This window comes from Carassius carassius, chromosome 22, assembly GCF_963082965.1.
Source record: "Carassius carassius chromosome 22, fCarCar2.1, whole genome shotgun sequence".
Taxonomy (NCBI): domain Eukaryota; kingdom Metazoa; phylum Chordata; class Actinopteri; order Cypriniformes; family Cyprinidae; genus Carassius; species Carassius carassius.
In genome coordinates this window covers 20903795-20915586 of record NC_081776.1, presented here as the reverse complement: position 1 = coordinate 20915586, position 11792 = coordinate 20903795, and the positions used below count along the sequence as shown (strand labels likewise).

Genomic DNA, 11792 nt, shown 5'->3' with positions numbered 1-11792 from the left:
ATGTCAGCGGTAATGCCTTGAAGCCAACTTGGGTCCCTTATGCCTCAACGGAGGCTGGTGAAGAAGTCTTGCTGTTCTCCCTGAAGCTCATGATGGGTTTGTGCAGTTTCTCTAGACCTCCTGCCTTCTGAACGAGGCTGTGCCTAAGCAGTTCTTCCCTCTTGCAGATAACTGGTCCTATGAGAGGCCTTCAAACTCTTACTTCCTGGGTGACGTTATTAAAGTTGAGGCATCCGTGAAGGTATACAACCACGTCCCTCTGCGTGTGTTTGTGGACAGCTGTGTGGCCACCCAAGTACCTGATGTGAACGCCCTTCCGAGATATTTGTTCATTGAGAATCATGGGTGTGTTCATGTCACCAGATGCTGCAGAGTTGAGTTGTTCTCGCGTTTGCTCCTTGTAACCACTTTGTCCCCGACAACTACTTTTCACTCCTTAGATGTCTTGTGGATGCCAAGGTCACAGCTTCCAGCTCGCGCTTCATGCCTCGATCCCAGGAAGACAAAATCCGGTTCCAGCTGGAGGCCTTCATGTTCCAGGGGGGATCCAGTCCTTCTGTATGTTTTCCGAGTGTTGGGGAGAACGACCTCTCCCATTTGCTTTGGTTTGTGACCCCTTACCCGTGGTGTCTCTTGCAGATCTACATAACGTGTGTTCTGAAGGCCACTCTTGCTTCTGCACCTAGTGACGCGCTCCACAAATCCTGTTCCTTTGCCAATGGGTATGTTCATGCCACGTACGAATACATTAAAGGTGCCATGTCTGATTTTTTTCGTATTGCAGGTGGCTTGCTGCTGATGGGAACCACCAGGTTTGTGGTTGCTGTGACTCCACATGTGGTCCTGATGGTGGAACTGCTGCTTCTCCTTTTGGAGGTAGGAAGGTGCTTTTAAGCTTGGTTTTTGGCCCTTCAAGCACTTAACTCTGGTGTCTGCTTTTTCTAGGCCTTCAGTGTGAAGGGAAGGCCTCGCTCGGTCCTGTAGTGGTTCAAGAGCACAAGAAGACTTTGGCTGGTCTTCAATAAATGTGGGGGAGCAAACTTATTCTTGCTTCGGTTTTTCTTGTCTAGTTTAACCAATTGATTTGAGCGAGGAAGCGGGTAGTCCTACTGTACCTATTCTCTTGCCAGAAGGAAAGGCTCCCTTTTCACGTTAGGGAAGTTAATAACCCTTTTAAAGGGACCTGCTGTGAGCTCCCTTTTGATGAGTACTGTAAAGGTGGAATACATTGCCCATGATGCTGTAAAGGGAATTCTGGGAGTTCTGCGTGAACGTCCACTTCCTAGAAGCACTGCAGATTTTGCGTGCCTCTTATGCAGTGAACTTGATTTCTTTGTGTTGGTAACTTCAAATGAGCAGTTTAATTTTCTCCTTGCATCCCCAAATAGGTTTGCTCAGTTAAATCTGTTTCCTAATGCTCCTTGTTGACATCTCTAATGCTTTTAAATCCATGTACAATAAAAGCGCACTCCCAGTATCAACATTTTCCACCTTCAGATGGGTTATTTATAGGTTTTTCCATTGTGTTAGGAAAATGGCAGGCATCTCTTAAGTTCAATTTAGTATTTGGGGAGCCAAACTTGCAGAACCTGTACTGACGTAAGGGGTTTTTTGTGCAGTAGCAGGTCAGTTATAATTCTGAGAAATCATTGCCGAAATGACACCCAAAGAGAACTAATGTTTGGACTGGTGGATGAAATTCACCAAGCATTCATATTCAGTCACGTCTGCAGTGGTTTGTGTTCTCATAGATTCACTGAAAAGTGTCAAATAGGGTTTATAGTCAAAAGTTGCATATACACAGAGATATATTTACTGATGTTTACTTCATATTTCTTCAGACAGAATCATAATTTCTATTCATTTTCCACTGATTTACGCGATCTGATGATAATGATCCGCTCCCAGCCCTGTCTCTGTGTGTATAGTCTTCCGTGTGCGCGCTGACAGAGACCGGATTCGCCCGTGTCTTGTCCATCATAACGGTGCATCATATCCCGCCCTGTCCTGCCCATGATGCATTTCCTGTACACTTCCGTGTTGATATCTGACCACAACAACACAGAGAAACCTCTGTACCCATGAAATATCCAAATAATAAACACACGATTACGTTAGTTAATAGTTGGTATGTGATTTTCTTGAGATTTGGGGCGTTTTTATAACAATATTAAAAATGTACATCTGAAATGCTAACTTGTGCAGCGACGTAAAAGGCTATAAATAGCATATTTTTACAACCGTAAACGACCAAAAGGAGGTTATTACAAACACTCAGTCAGGGTTTAAAGTGAGTTTTGAGTAAAAGTGTACTAATAATTTCATAAATAGTCTCATGTAGCTTGATGCTAACGTTAGCTCTAATGCAGCTACATAGCAGGTGCAGATCTTCTTCATAATTTATTTTGTAGTATTGTCAAAGGTTGTAAGAAAATGTTTTGTATTTTTATAGTAAGGCTTTTGATAATAGTGGGGTAAATGTATACTGGAAATGAAGCGATGTGGCTTGGTAAACCTTGAAATACCCAAAACAAAGGCTAATAGTAGTGGAATAAAAAAAAGAAAATCCTCATTTATCATTATTGTGTCATACCTGGCCGATGTGTGAAAGGCTTGTTTCGCAAGAACAATAGAATCAAACAAGAGATAATCGCATTCCAGGAGTCAAATCAATTTTATTAGCCTTTTATGAGCCTTCTCTAAAAATACACATGACATGGTCTTAGAAAAGGTTTAATAAAATTCACACTTTGTGAGATCAGATTCTGAAATAAAGTGAAGTATTAGTAGACTTGTGGCTTTAGCTTCATCATGTATCTAAAATCATATCCTACATCATTTAGTACACTTCAGTATGTTTTAAATATTTTTATTGACATGTTTGAGCTTATCTCTATTATAACAGTCTGAGTAATTCTGATTCATGAACAGTAAACTTTGAAGTGTCAGCTTTGGGAACATTATGTATCTAGTAAGAAAGACTCCTAAGCAGCAACCTTTTAATTTTGGGTATGTCATTTGTGTCTCCATGCTGAAAATGGGGGGTGACAAGTAAGGGGTTAAATTGTGTTACGAAGACGAATGAAGTTTTTACAGGTTTGGAACAACACGGGGGTAAGGGATTAGTGACACAATTTTGGGGTGAAGTATTCTTTTAATATCACTACTTTGAGTTGCAGACAATTGACACCATTTCGTGTTTGCTTCAAGACAGTCGAGAATTGATTTCCACTTAAAACTTGAGCTCAGCGATTTGAGTTGTATTTAAAACAAAAGCCGCAAGTAATCCACATAACTACTTTCTATATTGTGAATGTCGGGAACCAAACTACTGTTTGGAAGACAAATTAAAAGAATAAGGGGAGCCTTGTGCGGCCCCAGGTTAGCAACTGGAGGAAGGATTAAGGAATGCACAACCTTACAAAAGGTTGTGGAACCTTGGTTTAATAGTGAGAGGGGAAAACACTGGGAAGAGGCATGTAATCCCACATTCTGCTGAACCAAAACAATGCCAATAGACAAAGACACCTAAGGGTTCTGCAAAGTTTATTAAAAAAAAAAAACACTAGATTTACATGACCAGAGTAACTTCTCCACTAGAAACCACAGTCTGCTCCCCAGAGACAGCCTTGATACGAGTGTCTCTTCCTGAAAGAGAAATGTTCGAAGTGAGAATGCACTTCTAAAATGCTCCGTTCCTCTTGTCAAGAGAAAGCAAGAACTCACGTTTCCTAGTGCAGCTTTGCTCACAAGAGCCAGATGATGGATGGCACACCTCTGTACTGCAGTGGATGAAGATCTGACAGGGAAGAAAGAGGCTCAAGTCATAGAATCCACAAGTAGTAAATATACAGATGTTCAAGTAAAGGGGGGCATACGGTTTCCTTCAGAGCAGCCAGTGAGGCTGGATCTACAAATGTGAACATCTTCACAACAAAGCGCTTGTAGTGGGTTGGGAACTGAAGACCAGACGATCCAGTCACTGGAACCAGTGTGGTCAGATAGCGGTCGTCCTGGTAAGGGCATCTGAAAACAAGAGAAAGTTAGAAAGGGTCTCCCAGCAGACCAACTGGATAAAGATTGGCTGTACACTCACCCGTCGATCAGAAGGTCCCACTGGGGGAGACTGAGTGGACTGGGGGTTGAAGTCGTCCAACAACGTCCCAGCGTCAGGACAATGTTGGGGTCGGTCCTCTCCATAATGTGCACCTCAACATACACAGGCTCTCGCAGGACTTTTGTGATGGGATAATCAGCGTCACTGTAATAGGACGTGTAGGCCTCATCCCCTGAGGAACAACACTGGGGTTTAACCAGACTCCAGTTTGAAAGGCTTTAGGCAGACACAGGACAAGACCTTACCTTCAGCACAGCCTTTGGTGACACATTGGCCATTGGCCAGTCTGAGCTCCACCCTGAGAGGTCCAGGAGCAGCTACTGGTGGAGGTGGAGGAACAGAGTTGACCTCCACAACCAGAGCTTCCACAGAAGTTCCCGAATATCTACACTGGAAGAGAAACCTGGACGACACACAGCGAGCTTGTAGCATTTATCAGGGATTAATGGTCACACCAAGACATGGATCACCTACTCAAAATGACTGTCCCTTGTGATGGAACCATATGGTCCAATCCCCACTTCATACGAGGAGGTCATTCGGTTTTCATACACCACATATCCGCTGTCCTCCTGTGAATAGGAACGTGTCAGCATCCAGTCCATCATAAGCAATGCAGAATAAAACCAGTAGCTGCTGCTCACCATCACGCTCGTGCCACATGCGGTCACAGGGAACTGGTATATAGCAAAGGAAGGTGTAGACCCCACAGGAGCACAAGGTGGGTCATTTCCACCCAGTAGATGAACCGTATCCAGACTCAGTCGAGGCAGAGTAACGTCTCTAGACACCACTACCACAAACTGACCATCTCTAATACACTGGACAGTCACTAGAACAAGGTACAAGAGCAGGTTAAATTCAGAGAATCAGTTTGACACGAACGGAATAAGATTGAGAACACTTACCCGCCCTTCCATAGAAACACTGCTGTCCGTTAAAGCAGCAGTTGATAGCTTCACACTCAGCACCACTGATCCCAGGTAGACCACATTGGATCTGCTCAGAATCAGCTACAGCACATTTATCAAGGGGCTCTGCCTGCACTACTGGCTTCTGAAACTGCTGTTTAACTGGCTTCTGAATCGGAAACTGCGGCTTAGTTATCTGTTGAACTGGCTTCTGAAGTGGAAATTGCGGGGTAGGTAGCTGTTGAACTGGCTTCTGAAGCGGAAACTGCTGGTTAGTTAGCTGTTGAACAGGCTTCTGAAGCGGAAACTGCGGCTTAGTTAACTGTTGAACAGGCTTCTGAAGTGGAAATTGCGGGGTAGGTAGCTGTTGAACTGGCTTCTGAAGTGGAAACTGCGGTGTAGGTAGCTGTTGAACTGGCTTCTGAAGTGGAAACTGCGGTGTAGGTAGCTGTTGCACTGGTTTCTGAAGTGGAAACTGCTGGTTAGTTAGCTGTTGAACAGGCTTCTGAAGCGGAAACTGCGGCTTAGTTAGCTGTTGAACTGGCTTCCGAAGCGGAAACTGTTGGTTAGTTAGCTGTTGAACTGGCTTCTGGAGCTGAAACTGCTGGTCAGTTTGCTGCATCATCAGAGCTTGAACATCCTGAAGCGACTTACTCCACTGTGGAACAGCATGACAGAACGCACAGACCAACGAAATCTGAACCAAACACCAACTTCCAGCCATTGTTCAACAGCTAAACACCAAGTGGAGATATTGCCCTTTGGTCTTTTTGTATTCTACAGATTTCAGCTAATTAACGATAGTCCCTCCCTCTTCATTAACTACTGGGTGATTCTCATTGGATCTCAAGATTCAATTCTTATTGAAAGAACGCTTTAAAAGCAACACAGAGGCTGCGTCCACATCTTCACTGACAACTCTCTCAAGCCTTGTTCACGCGGACGCTAAACATTCTTTCCAAATCTTTATCTTCGTCTGATACAGGCTCAAACTAGTGATGGCAAAATCGAGGCCTCGTGAACCAATGAAACAGTTGAACCAAATGTGCCATATTGTTTCGAGGCTTCGAATCAATCCGACACCCGTCTCAACGGTGACACCTAGTGGTCACTTGCAGGTGTTGATCTCAAACGACCTTGACGAGCCATTAAAAAAATGTGTTGTTTTTTTATTATTATAATGTTCTAATATGTGAAGCTTGTAACCTATAGGCTCCTCACTGTGCATAATGTTATTTTGGTCATGAAAAATGAATATTAATAAAAGAAATCAAGCCACAATGTCTCACTTTTTTAGAGATTTTTATTCAAAAATATTAATTTATCTGCTGTGGAAGGACTTAGCCTACTTCTTTTTTTACAGATAATTTCTCCAGCCTTTGAAAAAATCCTCTCACAAGGGACACTTGTTGCTGGCATACAAAGATATTTTTTTGCAAGGACATACAAATGAGGAAAGATTACTGCTCTCTCTTTCCAGTAAGTTAGTGGATCATGAGTTCTGGGCAAATACGCATCGTTGATGTATTTTTTCACTTCCACTGTGGCATCAGCTGTAGCATTGTGTATCATCTTGGTTTGATGGATGCGAGTATCAAAAAGTTCCCATAAACTGTCCTGTGTTTCTACTGGTGTTGATGTTGATGGTGATGGTGATGATGATGATGATGATGGGTGTGATGTTGACATTTCTGGGTCTGAATAAAAATGAAAACAGCAATTAGTAACAAATCCTAAACTGACGGCATATATGAAGGATATATTATATTACATGATTCAGATTACATAACATAACACAGACTGAAACTGCTCACCAACTTGTGTTTGAACGCATCAGTGAAGCACACTCCAGTGTGATATGCTTTTCAGCTTCCTGGGCTTTGGCAGCATTTCCAAATGCCACATTTTTGAACCTTGGGTCCAGCAGTGTAGCCAGTGCCAAGGCTCTAAAACTCTCATAACCTCCACATCTGGAGTGCAGACCTTCTTGCAGATGTGAGCCTATGAGCCAAAACTGGAGAAACACATATTTATAATAATGACAATAATATGACAGTTATGGCCAATCACATGGGTAGTATGGTCATTGTGGCCTACCTAATTGAACAGTTGATTCCTGCGTGGCATTTCCTTTTTTCTGTGCAAGCTTGTGCTGCAACATCCTGTACAGTGGTATAAGCTTTGAAGCAGACACTCTCTTTTCCTCTGACATATCTGTTGTTGCGAGTTTGAATGGTTGCAGTATTGACAATGATTGTTCAATAATGTCATAATCAATACTTGTCAGGGGAGCAGTACCATTGTTTAAGTTGGAAAGTGCAGCAGCCACTGGTTCACGTTGGTCATACAAGCGCTGTAGCATGTCAAATGTGCTGTTCCATCTCGTGTCAACCTCCTGTATCAGTTTCAGAGTTGGTCTTCCCATCACGCTCTGCATCTCCACAAGCTTGTCCTTTGCTTTGCAGCTGGATCTGAACAACCCCACTATCTTTCTGGCCTTCTGGCGTATTTCATTGATGACTGGTGTTTGATCTAGTGCCTTTTTCACAATCAAATTTAAAGTATGAGCAAAACATGGGACATGGCGAAGGTGGAGTAGCTGGGCACTTAGGATCATGTTAGATGCATTGTCAGTCACCATGCACTGAACTTTGGAGATTATTCCCCACTCAGCCATTAGCAAGGCTTTAGCCTCCATGAGATGCTGGGCTGTGTGGGTTTGGTAAAACCTCCTTACACCCAGTACAACAGTTGCCATTTTTGCCTCTGGTGTTATGTAATGGCAAGTCACACCAAGATATCCATCCATATTAATGGAGGACCACATGTCAGCTGTAAGGCTAACAAATTCGGCCTTTTGTAGGTCCTCCATTGTCTTCTCCTTGGCTTTGTTGTACTTTTCGCTGACCATTATTTTAAGCACCTTCCGGGATGGGAGGACATAGCTTGGATCAAGCTTGTTCACAAATGCCCTGAATCCCTCATCGTCCACGATGGTGAAGGGCTGCAGATCCTTCACCACCATGTTTATAAGAGCCTCATCCAATTCCCTCTGTCTGACTTTTAAAAGAGAAGACAAAACATACTTTCAGACAAATACATTGGAAAAATACAGCTTCAATTAGTGCACATCTATTAAAAGTATAGCCTACTGGTTCATTATTTGGAAACGTTCCAGTGTTTATAATCAGTGCTTTATATAACTTATAAACTTTATAAACAGTGTCCCAAAAGGTTGTAATTATATTTCAATTATAATTATATCCCAAACAATGCATACCTTGCTTAGATGGCCCAGCAGTGTCAGTAGCAGGCCTAGGTACAGGGGGAATGCCATCCTCTGCACCCTGCAAAATGGCATGATGAGTGCTCCTCAAATGGCGCATCATGGATGATGTATTGTTGCAGTAGGCTAGCTGCCGATCACAATACACACATCTCACTTTATTTGGGGTTTCTAAATGGAAATGCTCCCACACCACAGATGTACGGCATCTCTTCTGGGGAGCTTCCATTTTATCTATCTATCCAAATCTATCTATCTATATATGAATCGATCTATGTATCTAGATATGTATCTATAATCTATGCATCTATATATGTATCTATCTATAATATATGTATTTATATATGTATCTATAATCTATCTATATATGTATCTATCTATAATATATGTATTTATATATGTATCTGTAATCTATCTATATATGTATCTATCTATTAATCTAGCTGTCTATATATATTTATATCTATGTATCTATTAATGTGTCACTATATGTATACTCTGTCTGTCTCTAGCCTCTCAGTCAATGTGTTGTGTAAATTTAAATGTAAGTCTAAATTGCCTATAACTAATCAAATCGCACTATGTCACTATATCACCAAAAATCCGCTATCTCAAAGTCAAACTCCTCTCACAAAAACCCACGAGGTCAAAATGCGTTTATTTCACTTTTATACAGATGTGCGATTGTGTGGTCTGTTCCCGACCGTTCCAATCAAACGCTGATTCGGCGGACCACACCTGATGAAACAATTAGTGAAACACTTCGAGGCTTCATTTGGTCATAGTCACGTGACATGGGTGTTTCGAATCACGCTTCGGATCAGTGTTTCGACACATCTGCGCTTCGGGATCTCGCAAAGCTTCGGAACGACTGTTTCACTTCAGCCATCCTTAGTGCTCGGAAACACTTTGCAGAAGGCTTCTCCGTCTCAGAGTCTTGACTACAGAGGATTTGCACAAGAGCCTCTTGGTCTTCAGGAGAAGCAGGTGTTGCAGGGACCAGTGAAGCCTTTGGACTGGAGGTTTCCCATTGTTCCAGAAGTGCCGAGTGAGATGGCGGTCGACTTCCATTTGAGGCAACCTGTGACTCCCAGTAGTGTAGCTATTCAATGCGGTGAGAACCGGGTTTATGTGGAGGTACAGCAGGACTTGTTTAGCAATGGTGAACTGATCCAGCCATCTGGTCTGACTTTGGGAGGATGTCCTGTTGTCGGTTTGGTCCCAGGCTCCAAGGTGCTCTTCTTTGAGAATGAACTGCAGGACTGCAACAGTGTGTTGATGGTAAGAGCGGTTAAGTGTTACTAGATCTATTGAACCCTACTAAAAATGGGCCCTTGTTTTGGTATCGATGGCTCCCTGAATCTATAACATCCATGGGACGGTTCTTTTATAGTGGGGGGAAAAACCCTTAATAACTGCTTACTCGGGTAACCAAGTGTTATGGCAGGACTTGCTAAGATGCCTTTTGGAATGGGTTGGGGTTTGGGGAGAATCCTCTTGGTAACAACGTCAGTCTCCTATAGATGACCAAGGATGAGCTTGTCTACACCTTTGCCCTTACCTACACTCCTGAGGCGTTTGCTGGCACTCCGATTACCCGTGCAGGTGGTGCAGTTATTGGTGTTCAATGCCATTATCAAAGGTAAGTGACCTTTTGTGACTCATGGCATTGCTTGCGGTGGTGGAACCGGAAGCCCGTTTAATTGGTAACTTGAACGGCAGGTTTCAAAATGTCAGCGGTAATGCCTTGAAGCCAACTTGGGTCCCTTATGCCTCAACGGAGGCTGGTGAAGAAGTCTTGCTGTTCTCCCTGATACTTCTGTATGTATTCCGAGTGTTGGGGAGAACGACCTCTCCCATTTGCTTTGGTTTGTGACCCCTTACCCGTGGTGTCTCTTGCAGATCTACATAACGTGTGTTCTGAAGGCCACTCTTGCTTCTGCACCTAGTGACGCGCTCCACAAATCCTGTTCCTTTGCCAATGGGTATGTTCATGCCACGTACGAATACATTAAAGGTGCCATGTCTGATTTTTTTCGTATTGCAGGTGGCTTGCTGCTGATGGGAACCACCAGGTTTGTGGTTGCTGTGACTCCACATGTGGTCCTGATGGTGGAACTGCTGCTTCTCCTTTTGGAGGTAGGAAGGTGCTTTTAAGCTTGGTTTTTGGCCCTTCAAGCACTTAACTCTGGTGTCTGCTTTTTCTAGGCCTTCAGTGTGAAGGGAAGGCCTCGCTCGGTCCTGTAGTGGTTCAAGAGCACAAGAAGACTTTGGCTGGTCTTCAATAAATGTGGGGGAGCAAACTTATTCTTGCTTCGGTTTTTCTTGTCTAGTTTAACCAATTGATTTGAGCGAGGAAGCTGGTAGTCCTACTGTACCTATTCTCTTGCCAGAAGGAAAGGCTCCCTTTTCACGTTAGGGAAGTTAATAACCCTTTTAAAGGGACCTGCTGTGAGCTCCCTTTTGATGAGTACTGTAAAGGTGGAATACATTGCCCATGATGCTGTAAAGGGAATTCTGGGAGTTCTGCGTGAACGTCCACTTCCTAGAAGCACTGCAGATTTTGCGTGCCTCTTATGCAGTGAACTTGATTTCTTTGTGTTGGTAACTTCAAATGAGCAGTTTAATTTTCTCCTTGCATCCCCAAATAGGTTTGCTCAGTTAAATCTGTTTCCTAATGCTCCTTGTTGACATCTCTAATGCTTTTAAATCCATGTACAATAAAAGCGCACTCCCAGTATCAACATTTTCCACCTTCAGATGGGTTATTTATAGGTTTTTCCATTGTGTTAGGAAAATGGCAGGCATCTCTTAAGTTCAATTTAGTATTTGGGGAGCCAAACTTGCAGAACCTGTACTGACGTAAGGGGTTTTTTGTGCAGTAGCAGGTCAGTTATAATTCTGAGAAATCATTGCCGAAATGACACCCAAAGAGAACTAATGTTTGGACTGGTGGATGAAATTCACCAAGCATTCATATTCAGTCACGTCTGCAGTGGTTTGTGTTCTCATAGATTCACTGAAAAGTGTCAAATAGGGTTTATAGTCAAAAGTTGCATATACACAGAGATATATTTACTGATGTTTACTTCATATTTCTTCAGACAGAATCATAATTTCTATTCATTTTCCACTGATTTACGCGATCTGATGATAATGATCCGCTCCCAGCCCTGTCTCTGTGTGTATAGTCTTCCGTGTGCGCGCTGACAGAGACCGGATTCGCCCGTGTCTTGTCCATCATAACGGTGCATCATATCCCGCCCTGTCCTGCCCATGATGCATTTCCTGTACACTTCCGTGTTGATATCTGACCACAACAACACAGAGAAACCTCTGTACCCATGAAATATCCAAATAATAAACACACGATTACGTTAGTTAATAGTTGGTATGTGATTTTCTTGAGATTTGGGGCGTTTTTATAACAATATTAAAAATGTACATCTGAAATGCTAACTTGTGCAGCGACGTAAAA

The 11792-nt window shown here is 42.9% G+C and overlaps 2 protein-coding genes and 1 long non-coding RNA gene across 3 annotated transcripts; 2 read left to right on the top strand and 1 right to left on the bottom strand.

The window, feature by feature from the left end:
- Window positions 1-1042, top strand: LOC132098598 (zona pellucida sperm-binding protein 3-like). Its single transcript, XM_059504658.1, has 5 exons — window positions 1-9; window positions 116-345; window positions 441-558; window positions 640-722; window positions 785-1042. Exons 1-5 carry the CDS (start codon window positions 1-3, stop codon window positions 921-923), a joined length of 579 nt encoding a protein of 192 aa, XP_059360641.1. The 3' UTR covers window positions 924-1042.
- A 2516-nt stretch (window positions 1043-3558) lies between these two features.
- Window positions 3559-5752, bottom strand: LOC132098443 (zona pellucida sperm-binding protein 4-like). Its single transcript, XM_059504559.1, has 8 exons — window positions 5026-5752; window positions 4762-4949; window positions 4592-4689; window positions 4363-4520; window positions 4097-4289; window positions 3879-4026; window positions 3727-3799; window positions 3559-3648 (listed from the first exon to the last, which is right to left on the bottom strand). The coding sequence occupies exons 1-8, from the start codon at window positions 5750-5752 to the stop codon at window positions 3572-3574; spliced, it is 1662 nt and encodes a 553-aa protein (XP_059360542.1). The 3' UTR covers window positions 3559-3571.
- A 4464-nt stretch (window positions 5753-10216) lies between these two features.
- LOC132098442 (uncharacterized) lies at window positions 10217-10621 on the top strand. Its single transcript, XR_009422920.1, has 2 exons — window positions 10217-10299; window positions 10362-10621. It is a non-coding gene; the product is annotated as an uncharacterized LOC132098442 (long non-coding RNA).
- Window positions 10622-11792: the final 1171 nt, after the last annotated feature.